This window comes from Lethenteron reissneri, chromosome 64, assembly GCF_015708825.2.
Source record: "Lethenteron reissneri isolate LAM-NWPU_2019-01 chromosome 64, ASM1570882v1, whole genome shotgun sequence".
NCBI classification, from domain to species: Eukaryota; Metazoa; Chordata; class Hyperoartia; order Petromyzontiformes; family Petromyzontidae; genus Lethenteron; species Lethenteron reissneri.
This window is the reverse complement of record NC_083842.1, coordinates 5,021,235-5,039,320: the sequence shown is the minus strand read 5'-3', so window position 1 is coordinate 5,039,320 and position 18,086 is coordinate 5,021,235. Positions and strand designations below refer to the sequence as shown.

Genomic DNA, 18,086 nt, shown 5'->3' with positions numbered 1-18,086 from the left:
CTGTGGTCGCATGGATTTTTCTCCGTGTCCTCCGGTTTTTTCGCTCCACATTTATAAACACGTGTTAAGAGCATTTGGCTGCTATAAATGTCCACATGATAAACCAGTTGGTTGAGCTATCATTTGTGGCGAGGTCGCTTCTGAAAAAAGAGCTAGATAGCTCAGTGGGCCTTACCTGGTAAAATAAAAAAAAATAGTTTAAGTAGTTTAATTGTTTAGTCTGCTAGAGTTACTTTGGATCCGTCGCTGGTGTTGTCGTTCAAATGTTTAGCGAAATGTAACTCAACCCCAGATGGATACAGCCCTTACTCTGTTTTGAATGGCATGAAAATTCGAAAGCACTGCATTTCAGCATGGCGTCACAAATGTTGAACAAAACCTCGGCTGGATAAGAACATGGCGAAGATCCCAGATTGGAAATTCAACACGAACGTGATTGGTATCTATTAGGGCCGTTAAATGATAACCGTTAAAATGGTAACCGTTTATGTTACTGGTTACAGGGCTGCTCCGTCAAACCCTCCCCCTCAGGATTGCAAGTCACGTGTGCCGACCAGTACACCACACGGAGTATGACAAACACTGACAGGGTGTAATTTACAGTAATTTTGTTTCTTGCTGTGGCTGTCCCACCTGATGACGGAAGCTTGTGTTGCTTCCGGAACGTCGTGACTTAATTTATTTCAATTTTTTTTATTTTATTTATTTTTCTTAGTTTTTTTTTCACCTACGTGACTTTTCCCGAAAGAACTAGAGAGTACTCACAGGGTTGTACTTTTATCTTCATCGGTTTACATTACTGTAGATGCGGCAAACCAATTTTTATGATATGGTTACCGGTTATGAAAGAAAAAAACTATTTTAACAACCCTAGTATTCATATTAACAATGTACCTTGGTTTAATAAGCATTGATTTAAATAGCGCTGTCAGGATCATGTTGCTGTCATTACCGATACGGCCATCGCGCGTGCACTCTTAGACGCAAGCCACAGGTGCAGCGTCGCTGCTGTCCCCGTTAACTCAGATTCAGGGCTGTGGGGGGGCTGGGTAGTTCAGTTGAGTCAATGTCCAATAGAAAGCACCGTGCCTGCACCTGTAGTCGGCTTTGATAGGAGACAGATTCTTGAGATGAAATCACGTTCTCAAGTGCAGTAAGCCAATGGTCTCAGCTAGCATTGTCACCAATGACTACTAATTGTTTTGTTTCTATAATATATTGCATTTTATCGAGGTGCCCGATTTCCTCCCACTTGTATGATCATTTATGGTGTGGAAACATCTAAGAAGAAAAACCCAATGCAGGACCCTCCTGAAAAAGAGCCCTTGGACTGATTTCCTGGATAAATAAATAAGTAATTATTATTATTAAATTTAGAGTGTGAGGGGCAGCACTTTCTGTAGTTTCTGTGGAGTTGTTGCTGGCAGTAGAAATTGTTGTGGATATTTCTGCCCGCAACAACTGCCGTGCCGTGGAGGTTGCCTGCCACGGTGGGGCTGATGCTGTGAGTGGCAACACTCCCAGTGGGTGGTGTGTCGTGTTCCAATTTGCAAAAGTGCTCAATGCACTATTCGTGTTCAGATGTTTAACTCCAGCTAACGTGAACTGTATTTTAATCTTGATTTGAAGCTTTCGTGACTGCAGGAATCCATACTCTTTGGTTCTTTCGGTAAAGTCACGTAGGTATAAAATATTATTATAATTTGCCTCCGGTTTGTTAACTTAAAAAAAATGGAAATAGTCGGTTTGTTTCTATCATTTGGTTGACACTCATCTCCGTGGCGAATACCTGTGCTCGTGGAGGAGATCCCGCGGTTGTATGGCAGTGGCCAGCCTCTCCTCGGGACAACTGCTATTGGCTGTCCACACAGTAGCACTCATATTGGTAGGAACCTCCTGGTTACACCAGCCCACAGGGGATTATTGTGTCCGTCGTGCAGGGAGGGGCTGGGTGGGGAGGGGAGGGGGGGGGTGGGGAGGGGCTGGGTGGGGAGGGTGGGGCTGGGTGAGGAGGGGCTGGGTGGAGAGGGTGGGGAGGGGCTGGGTGGGGAGGGTGGGGGGTGGGATGGGTGGGGAGGGGCTGGTCACCCCGTGGTGCCGTTATAGAACTCAACGTTTAACCTACTCACACCGGCTTGTGCCCGCCCTCACAGTTGGGCATATTTGCGGAATACACCACGCCGCCGTTGACCCTGGCCATTGACCGAGCAACCCAACGTTCCTACCAGCTCCCTCTGCAGGAATGTGCTTCTCCTGACCTCGAGGGATGATATGCTGTGTCAACCGCCAACCCGGATTTCAATTTGTACCTTCATAATAGCGAGCTGCGCCCTCTGCCAGAGTGGCCCTCGCGGGATAATGATACCTACTGATTGTAAAGACCAGTGTTGAATCGCATTTGGCTTCACTCTGTTGTTCTCCTGTGCATTCATTCTTGGATGACTTTTCACTCTGCTCACAGCAGCAGTGCTCTGTAACTTCTCTATCAGTCACATGGCTAGATAGACGTTTGGAATGTTCAGCTATACCCCTTTGAATAAGAGGCACAATTATTACACCATTTCTTAGATTCTCACAATCCCTCTTGATGCACAAACGACTGCGCCGAAAGGAAACACTGAAGCAAGCAGAAGCTTGGAGCCGGGTCAGAGCGGCCTCGCTTGGGATGGACGCCTCGTCCCCGGCGCTGCCTGCGTGCCATCGCGCTGGAGGGGTTAATTGCTGAATTGAGTGCTCATGACAGCTGCAGTGGGCAGCCTGCCCACTCGGGCCGGGAGGCTGGGAGCACAGCATCCCCCCCCCAGGCTTTCTCTGCTCAGTGCCTCGTGCTCCCGAAGCCAAGATCTGGCGTGGGCCTGCCACCCAGAGCCATGCCAACTCTGCCCACTGTACGTAGTGCCCCATTGGGTGGTGGAACTAACTATTCACAGGCATACTTAGCAAAGTGTGGGATGTGCCACCTAACTTTGGGTAGGGGTGTGACGATGCATGAATTAAACAAGTAAGCTCACAACAAATGCTTTACATTGAGTGTGCATGAATAAATGTTTTCTTACTGGTATTTGTTTAAGTTAGTTTACGTGTTTTCTGAAGGCCCAAGTACTCCGTTTATTCATCGCAATGTACGTTTGCTATGTCGTCTTACAATAATTTGCATAAGCGTATGTGTGTTTTAGTTTTATGCGGTATGTGTACATCTTTTTAGTACGCGTGTTCCATTGCATGTCTACTCAATAGTTAGCGGTAGTGCAACGGTTCGTGCGCTGTGGTACGAACTCTGCGACCCAAGTTCAATTCCCGCTCACGGCCAACACCAGTGACGATTAGCTGCATCGGTCCTGGGCCTCCCCAAGGTTTACTCGGCCTGAAATGAGTACCTGGTGCGATCTGTAAACATCGCTACTGCCCTCGTGTTCCGTGACGACCTTCGTAGCTGCTTGCAAACAGTACTTGCCCCAACAGTCTGTTAAAGACTATACGGGGGTTCTTTGTCTTGGTCTCTTTATGTGGGTATGAACATTAGTGAGTGTCACTCAAGACAGTGAACCGGCTAGATCTAGCCTCCTTTGTCTTCCCTCCATTCATGTTCATGCAGTACTCATGTAAGGCCGAGTCGACCTCGGGGAAGCCCAGGTTCAGCTACCACAAAGCGAGTGGATCTTGCTTCATTGCACAGCAGGCAAGGGCGTGTTGGGAGGGTGGTAGCGCGGCATGCTATCCCCTCCGCCTCACGGGGCTCGTTGTCTGCGTGGACGTTGTGCTTCACAGGAACAGCGAGAGCGCGGAGAGCACCCACCGCAAGGTGAACCTGGTGTTTGAGAAGATCCAGACCCTGGGCTCGAAGCGCTCGCAGAGCGTGAGCGTGCAGACCGAGCAGGTGAGCACAGCAGCGGAGGCGAGGTGCGCGTTGCGTCGCCGCTCGCACTCTCTGCTCCCGCGTACGCGTCTAGTGAAGCCCAAGTGATTTGAAGACCCTCCCCCGTGTTCACACACACTAACATCGTGAACACGTTTAGAGTAGACTTAGCACTGCTGAGTGCAATGGCACTTGCCATAGGAAGTGTTGCTACAGCACATTATCTCATGCATGGCTCGATTTAGGTACAGGACGTACAGAGCACATGATAAGTTATACTTGCATTTTTTCTTTGCTGAGCTTTTAGCTGTGTAAACCTTGATAAGGGTTTGAACAAGGGCAGTGGGTAGCCTGTGAGCACGTTTCTCTTTTGAGATGTCTGTTTGTAGAGAGAGACATCTTACAGGGTGCCCCGAGTGCGTGTAAGCGAGTAGCAACAACCTAAATCGGTGTTCATCACTGGATGAGGTTTCCGCACGCATGGACCGACCCTTAGTGTGCTCAACATGAGTGCGGCTTTATGTGCAGCCACTTTACTGTCGATAGCAATCTTCATTTAATCAACGAGGTAAACATCTCGCAAGTGGATTGGCAGCGGTTGAGCGTCGAGCGCACCGTGCCGTGTCATCAGTAATTGATCGATTGTGGGTAGAGGGGCTCCCGTTTCCCACGTCCCTACTTGACCTCCTCCGCACAAGGTCTTCTGATTGGTGGGAGCTGAGCGGCAAATGTCAGTGGTGGCTGACTGTGAGATGTTCCATGCCAGCGTTGCCATTGCGTGGGTAGATGCGCCTGAGGCTTGTTTATTTATTAATAATTAGTGACCCTCTGTCTTGGGTGGCATAATCGTAATGTTATGCCAGTGTCAGGGCACTTTGTGTTTCAAAGGTCATGAATGCACATTCTGTCCTCTTTGTCAAGATAAACGTCATTTAATTTAATGCATAGGTTTTCACGACCAAATTTATAATTTATGATTAGTTTGTTTTTGGGTGAGATCGTGTAGGTATAATGCCAACTTTCAGCTATACCCTCTGGCACGGCAAATCAATCGATGTATCACTTGGGAAAATATGCCAGTTGGTTTGGCCCGATGATGCTCGATGTAACTGCCACAGAAACGTTGAATAAAACATTGTCAAAATCTTGGTCGCTTTTAAATGTTCCGATTTTTCCGGAACCAAACCAGTTGCCATATTTGCCCACGTGTCGGGAGGATATAGCTAAAAATTGCCATTATACGTACACGACGATCTAACCCAAAATAAACTATTTATGTTGTAATATTTATCGCTTTTGACGGTCTCAGCCCAATCACAAAAGATTATCCCAAACAGAAAACAGAGTAAAACGTTTGTTTAGCATATTGTTCGTCATTGTCTGCTGCGTGCTTTCGTGACCGTACGCATGTGCCGCTGCTGCTGCTGCTGTTGTGTGCCCCTGCCAGGCGTACGTGGCTGTGGCGGAGCTGCACACCGTGCAGGCGGAGCGAGCGCAGCTGCAGCAGCAACTCCGAGAGGTGGGCAGCCGCGCGTCGCACGAGGAGAAGGTGAGAGCAGGCGGCGCCGGTGCGTGCGCGTGCGCGTGCGCGCGCGGCAGACGCTTGAGATTGCTGCGCCAACACTCTGTGACCACCTGCGATGGCACTTCCACTCTGCTACAAAGCTCGTGAAAGGCGCATCGTGGTTGTGTGTGTGGACACATCGCAAATCGGTCGTTGTTCGTAATGCACAGGTGGCACCCCTTGTGTTGTGTAAACCCGATAGAGTTGCACCCAAGGAGGAAACCCCTTAAAACAACTTACACGTCTCGAGAATCATTGACCCTTAAGCACCCACTTAGGGGCACAACTTGTGAGCTTGATGACTCGGCGAATCGTTACACCGCTGCTTATTCAGTTTCATTCCTGCAGGCCCTGATAGACTGCACGCCGCTAATGGGAAGCCAACAGTGTTTTTCCCTTTTAATAGACTGGCTTTGTCATAGAAATGTGGAGTTTATACTTCTAGCTTCAGGGCCTTTTGCAGGGTTGACCACCACTCCGGTGTTTGTTGGGACAGAGAGACACTTTTAATTGTTTTTAATGAATACCCGTATGCATATTGTATATCGGAATTTAATATCCAGAGATTCAACAAACATGCCCTTGTACAGAAGATATAGGTTTTATTTTAAATATTAACAAAACTATTTTTAGTTTGTAGTCTTTCCGCCGCAACTTTTATTAGCACGGTTGGCTATATACGGTGAGAAATAAGTTGAACATACATAGGTTTAACGTAGGCGGAAGGAGTTGGAAATACAGACAGAAAATGAATCACTCTTGAAATGTAAGTGCAGCATACGAGATTGGGTAGAGCAGACGGTGTCCGTGGGAGTGCGGTGGTATTTCTTAGTTGTGGAGGGGATTGGAATCCGGTGCAGAGAGTGGGAGTGGGAGTGACGTTTCACTGTCGTTCATTCGAGTGAAGGGGCCGAGCAGCAGAGTTCTGTTTCGTGTGAAGTTCCAGAAGTCAAACAAACAGGCCTCACTTTAAGTTTCCTGGAGGCATGTGTTGGCAGTTTTGGTAAGAATCCAGTCAAATGGAAGGTGTTTCTCTGTTCAGATGAGTAATGGAAATTCGGCATTGCCATGGTGTGGGGCCACTATATCCGTAGTGATGACTGCTGATGACTTCCCATGAAGGAGCACGTATGTTATTTACCTCTCAGGGACGATAGGCTGCATCAACCTCGACCCGGGATTGAACTTTTGCAACCATCTCATTGTGAGTTGAGTGCTGAACCCACGGCGCCACCCTGTTGGCTTGGACTGGCAGTAGAGGTGGTGGGGTATACGATGGATGCCCGGCACACGGTGCAGTGCGTGTGCCTTTAGCACTGTACATGCGCAGTGTAGACGTGACCAGAAACGTGCACTGCGTAGCCCTGTAGAGGAAGACGGAAGCTAACATCACCGTTGAAAGGGTGTCGTTCACCTCTATCTGTTACAACGCACACCTCACTCCGATGAGCTGAAATTCCACCAGCTGGAAACGTGTGTCACCCAGGTGTGCGCAAGCATAGAGAGGCGTGTGCTTTCGTTTGCACCGAGCGACAGAAATAAGAGCTCGTGGAGCGGGGAGCAAATTCAAATTAGAGACGGTGCGTTTATAAAAGTCTGTTCAGCAGAGCAAGTGGCCTTGGGCAGGATACTCTGCGGCCATCTGAAGGAGACTTGTGGCGGAATGGCAGCCAAGGAGCGGTCACAGCAAGAGGGCGACCATTGCCGAGACGACACGATGAGATCCGTAGGAGGGCGGCGCACTGTGTAGCATCGTGGGACAGTCCTTCATCCAGCAGTGGATGGACCATGGCCGATGATGATGGCCTTGTTCGTATAGCACTTTGGTTGATGCCCTTATGGATCAACAACATTATTGTTCTTGGTTCTTTCGGTGAAGTCACGTAGAAGGGAAATAATAAAATAAAATAAATAAAACAATAAAATTATCGCGGCGTTTCGATTGCAACACAAGCAATCGTCATCAGGTGTGAAAACCACAGCAAGAAAATTATTGTTTTATTTATATATATTTTTTATATTTCCCTTCTACGTGAATTTACCGAAACAACCAAGAATATGAATCCCTGCAGTCACGAAAACTTTAAAACGTAAGATCAACAACATTGTTTATGGTCCAGCAAATGTGAATTATTCCACTTTTCAGCATTGCTATCCTGCGCTGTGTTAACTGCGATGTTTTCTGTTATTCTTTTCGGTATGACCACCGGCCACAACAATGTCAGCTTGAACATCCAGTCCGGCCTGTTCCCCACGATTTAAAAGGCTTTTGTTACGCACGCCGCGAGTGAATGGGAACTGTAAAGCTCTCACACGAACATGACCTCAAACAATGACGGCTGTTTTTTTGTGTTGTTTGAGGGGACGTATAGGGATTTGAAAAAAAGACATGGCCGTGACCGACTGTGCACAGATGCCCCCCCCCCTGCCTTTGAAGCGGCAGTGAATATCGGTGTCCATGTGCCCCCCTCTCAGAGTTCTCGAAAGGCAGAGGTTACCAAGGCGCAAGCCTAGTGCAGATGCACGGTGACCCCCCCACTCCGAACGCGGAGCCCTCCACCCCCCGTGTGTCGGTGTGCCGTGTGATTGGTTCCATTTTCTTTCGGTTCATTTTGGAACCCTCCTCGACAAGTTGCTTTTGCATCGGTTCTTACCGTGATTAATGTGTCGACACATGCCAACGGTGAACTTATCTCTAGTATCACGTTTAGCCTGCACCCTGAGGCTCTAGTCTCACGTTCAGCCTGGTCGCTGATGTGCTCGTATCACGTTCCGATTGAAAGCATTCACGTATTACCTGTGGCCAGTTTTTCTGTATCTCCATCCATCTGTCTGTAGCATGGGGGGGGTCTTGATAACTCTCGTAAAGGTGATCCAATATTAGTGACATTTGAGTTGCAAAGCTGTGTTCGTATTAGAGCCTTGTCATCTGGAAAATGTCCAAATTGACCAAAGAGTTGGCCAAAACTTGGCCGTTAAAAAATACTCTTTGGGTCTGTCGGTAAACAAAATAAAATAAATTATAAATAATTTACTTTCTATGTGACTTTACCGAAAGAACCAAAGAGTAATTCCTGCAGTCACGAAAGATTCAAATCAAGTTAAAAAATATATCAATCTAAATGAAAAAGCCTTCTTCATGGCCAAGGCGATGACGTCGCACATATCACGCACCCGATTACTTGTGACGTCATCATGATCTTTTAAAAAGCAGAGGTTACAGTAAAGTGTCATGGTTGTGTAGAGGAGTAATATGGGGACGTGACGTCATGCGCGCTGTCCAGTGCGATGACGTCATGGGACATGACGTCATGCGTGCTGGGCGGGGCGATGACGTCATGTCTCCTCTAGGTGCTTAAGCGGGACCCCGTGATGAAAGCGGGGTCACTTTGGGAGCCCCGGATAGAGAACGGTTGAAGAGCCAGCCAGGGATAGAGATGAAGGAGTCTGCAGAGAAGCCGGTGGTAGTCATAGGAGGTGCTGCTTTCCCCGGTCGGTCGGTGTTGGATGAACCCCCGATCCGACTCGAGGGAGAGAGCCCTGGAGCTCGCCAAGCTAGGAACAGACAGAGTGCAGGGTCGTGTGAGGGACCCAGTATAGGACCCCTTACCCCTGGGGAAGAGTTATCTAAACCCTTAATAAATATCCGGCGCAAGCCCTTACATGAAGATCTGCCTCCGAGTCATCATTTGCACCACAACAGTTGTAATAAGATAGACCCTTAAAGGGGACTTGGGATGTAATGCATGGCCTCTGCTGATGTGCTTTGACTTTGTAGGTGAAGCGCAGGAGTGTGTGGCTGCGCTGTCCTTTCGGGGGTTGTGAGGGATCCAAATGAATGCTTTGCTGCTGCGTGTGCCCACTGCCCAGGTGCCAGGGTCACGAGTCAAAGTGCATCCCGAAAGGGTGCCGGGTCGTTTTGAATCAGAAGTAGAATGTCCACATTTCTATGGTAGTAGTCATACCACGAGCACTGTTAACTTCCCAAAACTCTCGTGATTGATTTCTGGAGGGATGATGTTCTGAGTTAACCCCAGCCCAGATTCAAACTCGCAGCCTTCTGATGGCAAGTTGCCTGCTCTGCCACATCGCTCAGCTGTATACGAGGGCTGCAAGTGAAACGTAGTAACGGTGCGGGTGGTGTGTGATGTGTTGTTGTTGTTTGCGACGTGTCAGAGCCGTGCGGATGCACAAGCAGAGCTGGCCAAGCTGGAGGAGAGCCTGGCGGCGGCGCGGAGGGACGCAGACGACAAAGCCCAGGAGGTGCAGCGCTGGCGTGAGCAGCTGGAGCGGGCGGACGCCCGCCTCGCAACAACGCAGCACTCGTACGGCTCGCAACAGGGGCGGCCCAGCACTCAGTCGTCCCGCACCACTAGAGCCCACGCACCGCACACACGTGCCCTGGCCACACTGGTGCAGCACTCACACTCGTCCCGCACCACTAGAGCCCACGCACCGCACACACGTGCCCTGGCCACACTGGTGCAGCACTCACACTCGTCCCACACCACTAGAGCCCACGCACCGCACACACGTGCCCTGGCCACACTGGTGCAGCACTCACACTCGTCCCGCACCACTAGAGCCCACGCACCGCACACACGTGCCCTGGCCACACTGGTGCAGCACTCACACTCGTCCCACACCACTAGAGCCCACGCACCGCACACACGTGCCCTGGCCACACTGGTGCAGCACTCACACTCGTCCTACACCACTAGAGCCCACGCACCGCACACACGTGCCCTGGCCACACTGGTGCAGCACTCACACTCGTCCCACACCACTAGAGCGCACGCACCGCACACACGTGCCCTGGCCACACTGGTGCAGCACTCACACTCGTCCTACACCACTAGAGCCCACGCACCACACACACGTGTCCTGGCCATGGCGCTGCATGTGCGTCACATTAAAGCTTACACAATACGAAGCGATGTCCACGTACGGTCAAGTCCACGGGTACACTACGGCCCGGCTGTAGGTCCTGGTCAGCCCAGGGTCGAGCTGGAAGATGACTGGGTATGGAGACTCGGTGTGAGCTTGCCCAGGGTGCTCCAGGATAAAGGAAGCAATGAGGCTGTATCCATGTGCTTGGAGCTTAGTGCTGTCTAGCGGAGGAGCCTGGCAATGTGGGGTTTATTGAGGTGGGGTTCGGATGGCGGTTGGGTGAGGCCGGTTGGATTGAGGATTAGGTTTGCAGTTGGGTTGTGGGTTGAGTTTACTTCAGTTGACTTGGAGGTGAGCCGAGATGATGGCCGATTCAGCAGTGTTGCATTGTGGGTTGAGTTGGTAGCTTAGTTGAGATTGGGTGTGGTGGGGGTTTATTGATTGTCCATTTGGAGGCTGGTGGAGCTGGTAGTTGAGTTTTGTGGGAGCGGTAGTGTAGCGGTTAGCGCGCTGCCCTACGAACCTGGCGACCTGGGTTCGATTCCCGCTCACAGCCAACACCAGTGACGATTATCTGAACCGGTCCTGGGCTTCCCCTAGGTCGACTCAGCCTCAAATGAGTACCTGGTGCAATGTATAAACATCGCCACTGGGGAGACAAAGGCGGCCGGGCATGGTGTTGGCCACCCACCCCCTCGTGTGCCGTGCTGGCCTTCATAGGTGCTCGCTAACAGCACTTGCCCCTACAGTCTGTTAAGGCTAAACGGGGGATCTTTGAGTTTGGGGTTTACTTGGAGGTTTTGTTGAGTTGGTGAGTGTATTGCAAGTGGAGTTGGAAGTTGAGAGTGGCAATGGAGGTTGAGTTGGTGCTTGTGATAGTTAAAGCTGGTCATTGTCAGCAGTTGAGTTGGTGGTTGGGTTGAGTTGGAGGTTTAGTAAGAGGTTGAACTGGAATTTGAATGGGAGGTTGACTTGGGTGCTGAGTTGGGAGTAGTGTTGGGTGTTAAATTGTAGGTAGAGTGGGAGGTTGAGTGGGAGTTTGAAGTGGGTCCCGAGTGTGAGGTGGAGTTTGGCGTTGGCTGAGTGCGGTTGGTCTCCACGTTGCCCCAGGCTGGAGGAGGTGGAGGGTGAGCGCTCGGCCCTGCAGCGCGAGATGCGGGACCTGAAGAGCCAGCTGTCGGAAATGCACGACGAGCTGGACCAGGCCAAGCACTCGGCGGCGGAGCAGGAGGAGAGGAAGACGCTGCTGCAGGTGCTCGTGCACGCGCCCGCCCCCATCCCACGGCGTGCGAGCGGCGACACGGCCAGAGTGTGTGTGGCCGTGCACCGCGCTGTGTGCGTGCGCATGGGCACTACACAAGGGTTGGATGTGTTGTACGCTTGCTGTTGTTTACGTGCGTTTGCGCGGTATCATTTAACGTGTGTGTGACCAGATTGATCATGCGTGTAAAAGTAAAACAAGCTTTGTCGCCACATCATGAGGCCTCCTTTGCCAGCACCAAAATATAATAATAGGGGTTTTCCCCTTTTTTCTGACGACAAAACTGAAACCTTTTGCAAGGAATCATGTTTACATTAACCACAATACTTGCAGTCAGAATGCAAACACAAACCAACACTTTGATCATTTATGCATTGTCCTTGAAACTGATTGGTCCACACCAGAGACGGCTTTCCTTCGAGCCTCGTCTCATAGGGTGTTCGACCAGATGACGCCCAATCAGTTTCAAGGACAATGCATAAATTATCAGAGTTTTTCTTTTGCAATTCTGACTGCAAGTATTGTGGTTAATGTAAACATGATTCCTTGCAAAAGGTTTCAGTTTTGTCACCAGAAAAAAGAAAGTGGAAAAACCCCTATTAGTATAAGCATTGTCACATCTATTAGCCGTATTACCAGCTCATAACTTTAGTTGCAAGTGCAGGCATTTAGTTTAGTTTGTTTAACTAGGAAACAACACAACTGGAGAGCAGTTTGTTCGGGAGATGGGCTGATGTGGTACTGGGGAATAGGCCTCTGGAGGATGCTCGTGAATGATGCTGCTGGGGCAGCTGGTGGCCGTCTGTGAGAAATAGAGGGCTCACCACATCACGTAACGCATGGAGCAGCTACGGCGCAGCAAGTTGGCACAATGGGCAGTGTAGATGGTGCATCGGTCTGCATCCGTCACGCACGTTAGTGTGGATGAGACTGTACTGCTGCGTTTGAGTGGTACTGCGTGTGAGCGGTACTGCGTGTGAGTGGTGCTGCGCATGAGTGGTTTAATGAGACTGCGTGCTGCTACTTGTGAGTGTAGATGAGATCGTGTGCTGCTACGTGTTGCTGCACATGCACGGTGCTGCGTGTGAGCAGTGCTGCGCATAAGTAGTGCGAGTGGTGCCGAGTGTGTGTGTGATGCTGCATATGAGTGAGAGTGGTCCTGCTTGTGAGTGTGGATGAGATCGTGTGCTGCTGCGTGTGGATGTGAATGAGTGGCGTTGTGTGTGAGTGGCGCTGCGTGCGAGTGTGCATGAGGCCGCGTACTGCTGCGTGCGCCGCTCGCAGGAGTTGCAGCGGCTGGGCGAGGTGGAGGAGAGCTTGCGGCGGCGCGAGCGCGAGCTGGCGGCGCTGCGCGCGGTGCTGCGCCAGGAGGTGGAGACGCGCGAGCGCGAGATGGACGAGCAGCGACAGCGCCACGCCGACTCCGCCAGCAAGGCCCAGCAGAAGCTCGAGGCCTCCGCCCAGGTGGGGCCTCGCGTCCCGCTCTGCGGTTCGGGCCACCCGCAGTCGTCACCTCCTGGCCGTGCCCAGCGGCGACGGCGGTTGTCCGAACGTGGCCTCGTTCTCTTCTAGGTTGACTCGGCCGAAGTTTATTAGCCGTGGTTGTGGGCCTACACTAGCTATTGGGAGGGAGATGCAGCTGAGCGTGGAGCCGTACGTACACTGGTTTTATTGGATGTTTGTTGATGGCACTTCTGCTAATGTTCCAAAAGTCTAACCAAGGGATTTGTAGTTTTTGTGTTTTAGTTTGTGCTGTATTACACGTGTCTACACATAATACAGTGTTCTATATTCGGTTAGCGTGTGTTGCGCCGGGCAGCAAAAACGCAGCAAGTTGGCACAGTAGTGCACAGGTGGTGCATCTGCCAGCCATGTCAGTCAACCCATGGCACCTGGGTCTGTCCCGTGACCTGCCAGCAGCAAACCTTCGATACTTCACGTGTCCTCAAAGTGCACCTAGGCTGGCACAAGTGCCGTGGTGATGTCAGCTCTACTGAGTGGCGAATGGCGCCTGTTGTTATTCTTGTTGCTGTGTTTTTGGTAGTGTGTAGTGGTCAGCGCAACGTGCTGTGTAGCCGGAAATCACGAGTTCCATTCCCGCTCGTGACAAATCGGTCGCAAATATTGTAACTGCACCCTGGGCCTTCCCTAGGTCGACTGAAAATATCATCACTGGCGAGACAAAGTCAGCCGGGCGCAATGTTGGCCACAACACCCCCTCGTGCGTCGTGTCACAGGTGCCCTAACAGCTGAAGGGCCACGTCAAGGATCTTTGTCCCTGCTTTGTAGCGGGTGCTGGAGCTGGAGGCGAGTGCCGGGGAGTCGGGCCGAGCCCGCTCCGTGGCGGAGCAGCAGGCGCGGCGCGCCGAGGCGGAGCTGTCGGAGCTGCGGCAGGAGCGCGAGAGGCTGCAGGCCGAGCTCCTGCAGCTGAGGCCGGCGCTGGAGGCGGCGCGCAGCGACGAGGACACGTGGAAGGGCCGGCTCGGCCGCCTCGAGGTGAGAGCGTCGCCTCGCTCGGACGCCGTTGACCACGCGGGGCTGGTTCCCTGTCCGCCCCCCCCCCCCCCCCCCCCCCGCGTGGATAGCCACACGCAAGCGGACGCTGCCAAGTGCTTGCAAGGGAACGGGGGGCGTGGGGGGGGCCTGTTGATTTTTGTGCAAACGTGTCCATCCCTCATAATCAACTTTTTGGGTTAGATCGCGTTATTTATAAATGTGTCGTAACCCTCCACCACCCGACACGGCCAATCAGTAAAAAAGTGTCATGTTGACAAAAGACAAATAGTTCACTGCTTTAGCCCACCGGTGTGTTGAAGCGTGAAACCACAACATTTACAATTTTTGAGTACGACGTTTCGCTGGTAATTGCATCCAGCATCATCGGGCAATTCGCCCGAATGGTGAGTAGGGTTATGACACATTTATAAATAACGCGATCTAAACCCAAAAACGTTGATTATGAATAATATTGGTCGCGAAAGCCTACGTGTGTACATCCCTGCCTGCTGCTTATCGCCTCCTGCCTCCAGATGGCCAATGTCGATTGGCGAACAGTTACACAGGCCGTGGTCATGTTTCCTTCATGGACTAGTTAGCATTTTGAATGCGTGTTTCTCCAGACTGTCCACGATGTAACCATGTGGTCACGTGAAATATTGGGACAGGGTAAAATCAACGAATGGACAACAATAATATTACAAATTTCCTCGTGGTGTTACGCCAGTTACAACTTTCTGTGCTGGTGTTTTAGTGAGGAGTGTTCACTGTGTTAGGAGTGTGTCGCGATGTGTGCAGTTGCTATTGAGGAATGCTCGCTCTGATTGGAGTGTGACGTGTGGTAGTGCGGTAGTGCGGGTGTCGTTTGTGAGTGTTGCGCAAGACGTGTGTAGTGCGGGTGTTGTCTGAGTGTTGTGCAAGACGTGAGTAGTGCGGTAGTGCGGGTGTCGTCTGTGGGTGTTGTGCAAGACGTGCGGTAGTGCGGGTGTTGTCTGTGAGTGTTGTGCAAGACGTGCGGTAGTGCGGTAGTGCGGGTGTCGTCTGTGGGTGTTTGGTAAGACGCGAGTAGTGCGGTAGTGCGGGTGTCGTCTGTGAGTGTTGCGTAAGACGTGTGTAGTGCGGTAGTGCGGGTGTCGTCTGTGGGTGTTGTGCAAGACGTGTGTAGTGCGGTAGTGCGGGTGTTGTCTGTGAGTGTTGTGCAAGATGTGCGGTAGTGCGGTAGTGCGGGTGTCGTCTGTGGGTGTTGGGTAAGACGCGAGTAGTGCGGTAGTGCGGGTGTCGTCTGTGAGTGTTGCGAAAGACGTGTGTAGTGCGGGTGTTGTCTGTGAGTGTTGGGTAAGACTGTGTAGTGCGGTAGTGCAGGTGTCGTCTGTGAGTGTTGCGCAAGACGTGAGTAGTGCGGTGCTGATTGTGTTCTCTGTGAGTGGCGGGCGTACTCACTGACACGTGTGTGTGTGTACGGTGTGCAGGCGGAGCAAGCTCGTAAGGCAGAAGCCCTGGAGAAGGCCGATGCCCTGGAGGTGGAGATGGAGGCTGCCCAGCGGACTCTACAGACTCAGCTGGAGGAACTGGAGGTGCGAAAGCCACCGTTGTTCTGCCTCGCTGGCAGCAGGCGTAGCCCCAAACTTGTTTCTGAATCTTTTCGCAAGTGGATTACCGCATGGGTGGAAAAAACTCGATTTTCCCAGCGGCAGGCATCGGGTTTTTTCATTAATACAATTAAACCCGATTTCGGGGAATTAAAACCTGGTTTAATGAATACGAATCTCGGCTTAGGCTGCTTCCTCGTCGGTGCTGCTATCGTACTCGGGGTCGTCGGGCACGGGGTAGTCGTAGAATGCGGCGGGCAGGTTGGTCTTGATGAACACGAGCTTCTCCTCCACAATCGTGGGCGCCGCCAGTGAGTTCCTCATCTTGGAATGGATGAAGCCCATCGTTGAGAAGTTGGCGAAGTGCGGTTCTGCAATTAGAAGCAATTTAACCGGATTTCTTCCAATCTCAGATGATCGATTACTGAGACACGAGAGGGCAGCCCGGCCCGTGGACAGGCTGAAGTGGCACTCGCACGAAGACCCTAATCAGACTTCTTTCATCACCCGCCAGTCACAAACTCATCTGACCCTTGACACTCATGAGCACCTGTTTAGTGCCCTCACGTAAAATCCCAGTGACGTACGTTTTACCGTAAGCCATGCACACCCCTAGGTGGGTCGAGAGTTTAAAATCAGATAATTGTTTTTTTACCCTTTCATCTGGCAACAAAACTGACACCTTTTTTACAAGGAGTCATGTTTGCATTGACCACAATACCTGCGGTCGGAACGCAAACAAAAAACACAACTCTGATAATGTATAGCACTTTTGTTTGCATTCCGAACGCAGGTATTGTGGTCAATGCAAATATGACTCCTTGTTTAAAAAAAAAGTATCAATTTTGTTGGCAGATAAAAGGGTAAAAAACCAATTATCTGATTTCGCTACTGGCAAAAGGAGGTTCCAATGGTGAGTTTAAAACCAGTGCTTGCCGTGCCGTGGTCAGCATGAGCCTAAATTTGAAGCTTTCGTGACTGCAAGGATTCATACTCTTAGTTTTTTCAGTAAAGTCACGTAGGTAAAAAATGAAATGAAAATTAGTAAGGCACTCACTTGATACAGCAAATCTAGCTGTGACGGTCCCACCTGATGACGGAGACTTGTGTTGCCTCCGAAACGTCGTGATTTTTTATTATTTCACTTCTATTATTACTTTCATTAATTTAAATTTCATTTTTTACCTACGTGACTTTACCGAAAAAACTAAGAGTACAGCATGAGCCTGCCGTGGTATTGGCAGCCAGACGAGCGTGGTGCTGGCATCGGCGCTGCCTCGTGCAGCGGCGTGCCCACTTTTAGCACCTGTCCCTACGGATGGACAAGGCCACGCAGGGAGGGGGGGGCCCTCCGTTGTTGTGCGAGTCATTCATTGCTGCGAGTCTGACCTGGGGCTCGCAAGGTCTGAGCCTACATTGATCACTTGTTACACGGTAAACGTTCTCCGTATGGAGACAAAGGCAGCCAGGCATGTTGCCGCTCGCCACCACCGCCACCACCCCTTGGTGCCATGCCGGCATGAGCAGGTGCCTGCTGGAAGCACCGCCCGCCCTCGCAATAAGGCAGGCTAGAGAGAGGATGTTTGTCTTTGTAAACATAGTACGCACCCATACTCTTAGGTTTTTTCGGTAAAGTCACGTCGGCCAAAAATAAATAATAAAATAGATATTCAAAAATGATAGAAATAATATAATAAATCATTATTATTTCTATTATTTTTTCATTATAATAGAAAAAAATTTGAGAAACATAATAGAAATATAATAAATCATTATTATTTCTATTATTTTTTCTATAAATTTTTTATTATTTATTTTTTCCCGACGTGACTTTACCAAAAAAACCTACGAGTATGAATCCTTGCAGTCACGAAGGCTTCAAATCTAGAATAATTTGCACCCATCTGAGTGTGATGTGTTGTGTGTGTGCACTCCATTGTGTGTGTGTGTGTATATTTTTGTGCGTGTGTGCGCATGTGCAGCGCAAGTGCAGCAGGCTGCAGGCTGAGCAGCAGGAGCTGACTGCACGGCGGCAGAGCTCGGAGCGCCAGCGGGAGGAGCTGAGGCAGGAGCTGGAGCACGAGAGGGAGAAGGCCCAGCAGCAGGAGCGCGCCCTGGAGAGACTCCGCAACGAGGTGCCGCCCCCCACTCACTTGGCACTCGCTCTCCACTCACTCGGCACTCGCTCTCCACTCGCTCTCCACTCGCTCTCCACTCGCTCTCCACTCACTGTCCACTCACTCTCCACTCACTCTCCAATCCCTCACTCTCCACTCACTCTCCACTCACTCGGCAATCACTCGGCACTCACTCTCCACTCACTCGGCACTCACTCGGCACTCACTCGGCACTCGCTCTCCACTCGCTCTCCACTCGCTCTCCACTCGCTCTCCACTCGCTCTCCACTCACTGTCCACTCACTCTCCACTC

The 18,086-nt window shown here is 50.9% G+C and overlaps 1 protein-coding gene across 1 annotated transcript in view; it reads left to right on the top strand.

Annotated features, from left to right (window-relative positions):
• LOC133358993 (cingulin-like protein 1) overlaps positions 1-18,086 on the top strand; it is a 151,725-nt gene that overhangs the window by 39,026 nt on the left and 94,613 nt on the right. Inside the window, exons 4-11 of the mRNA XM_061577371.1 lie at positions 3,769-3,877; positions 5,304-5,405; positions 9,597-9,745; positions 11,421-11,562; positions 12,856-13,035; positions 13,861-14,067; positions 15,537-15,641; positions 17,639-17,791. Coding sequence (XP_061433355.1) covers positions 3,769-3,877; positions 5,304-5,405; positions 9,597-9,745; positions 11,421-11,562; positions 12,856-13,035; positions 13,861-14,067; positions 15,537-15,641; positions 17,639-17,791 — 1,147 coding nt within the window. The remainder of the gene's footprint in view (positions 1-3,768; positions 3,878-5,303; positions 5,406-9,596; positions 9,746-11,420; positions 11,563-12,855; positions 13,036-13,860; positions 14,068-15,536; positions 15,642-17,638; positions 17,792-18,086) is intronic.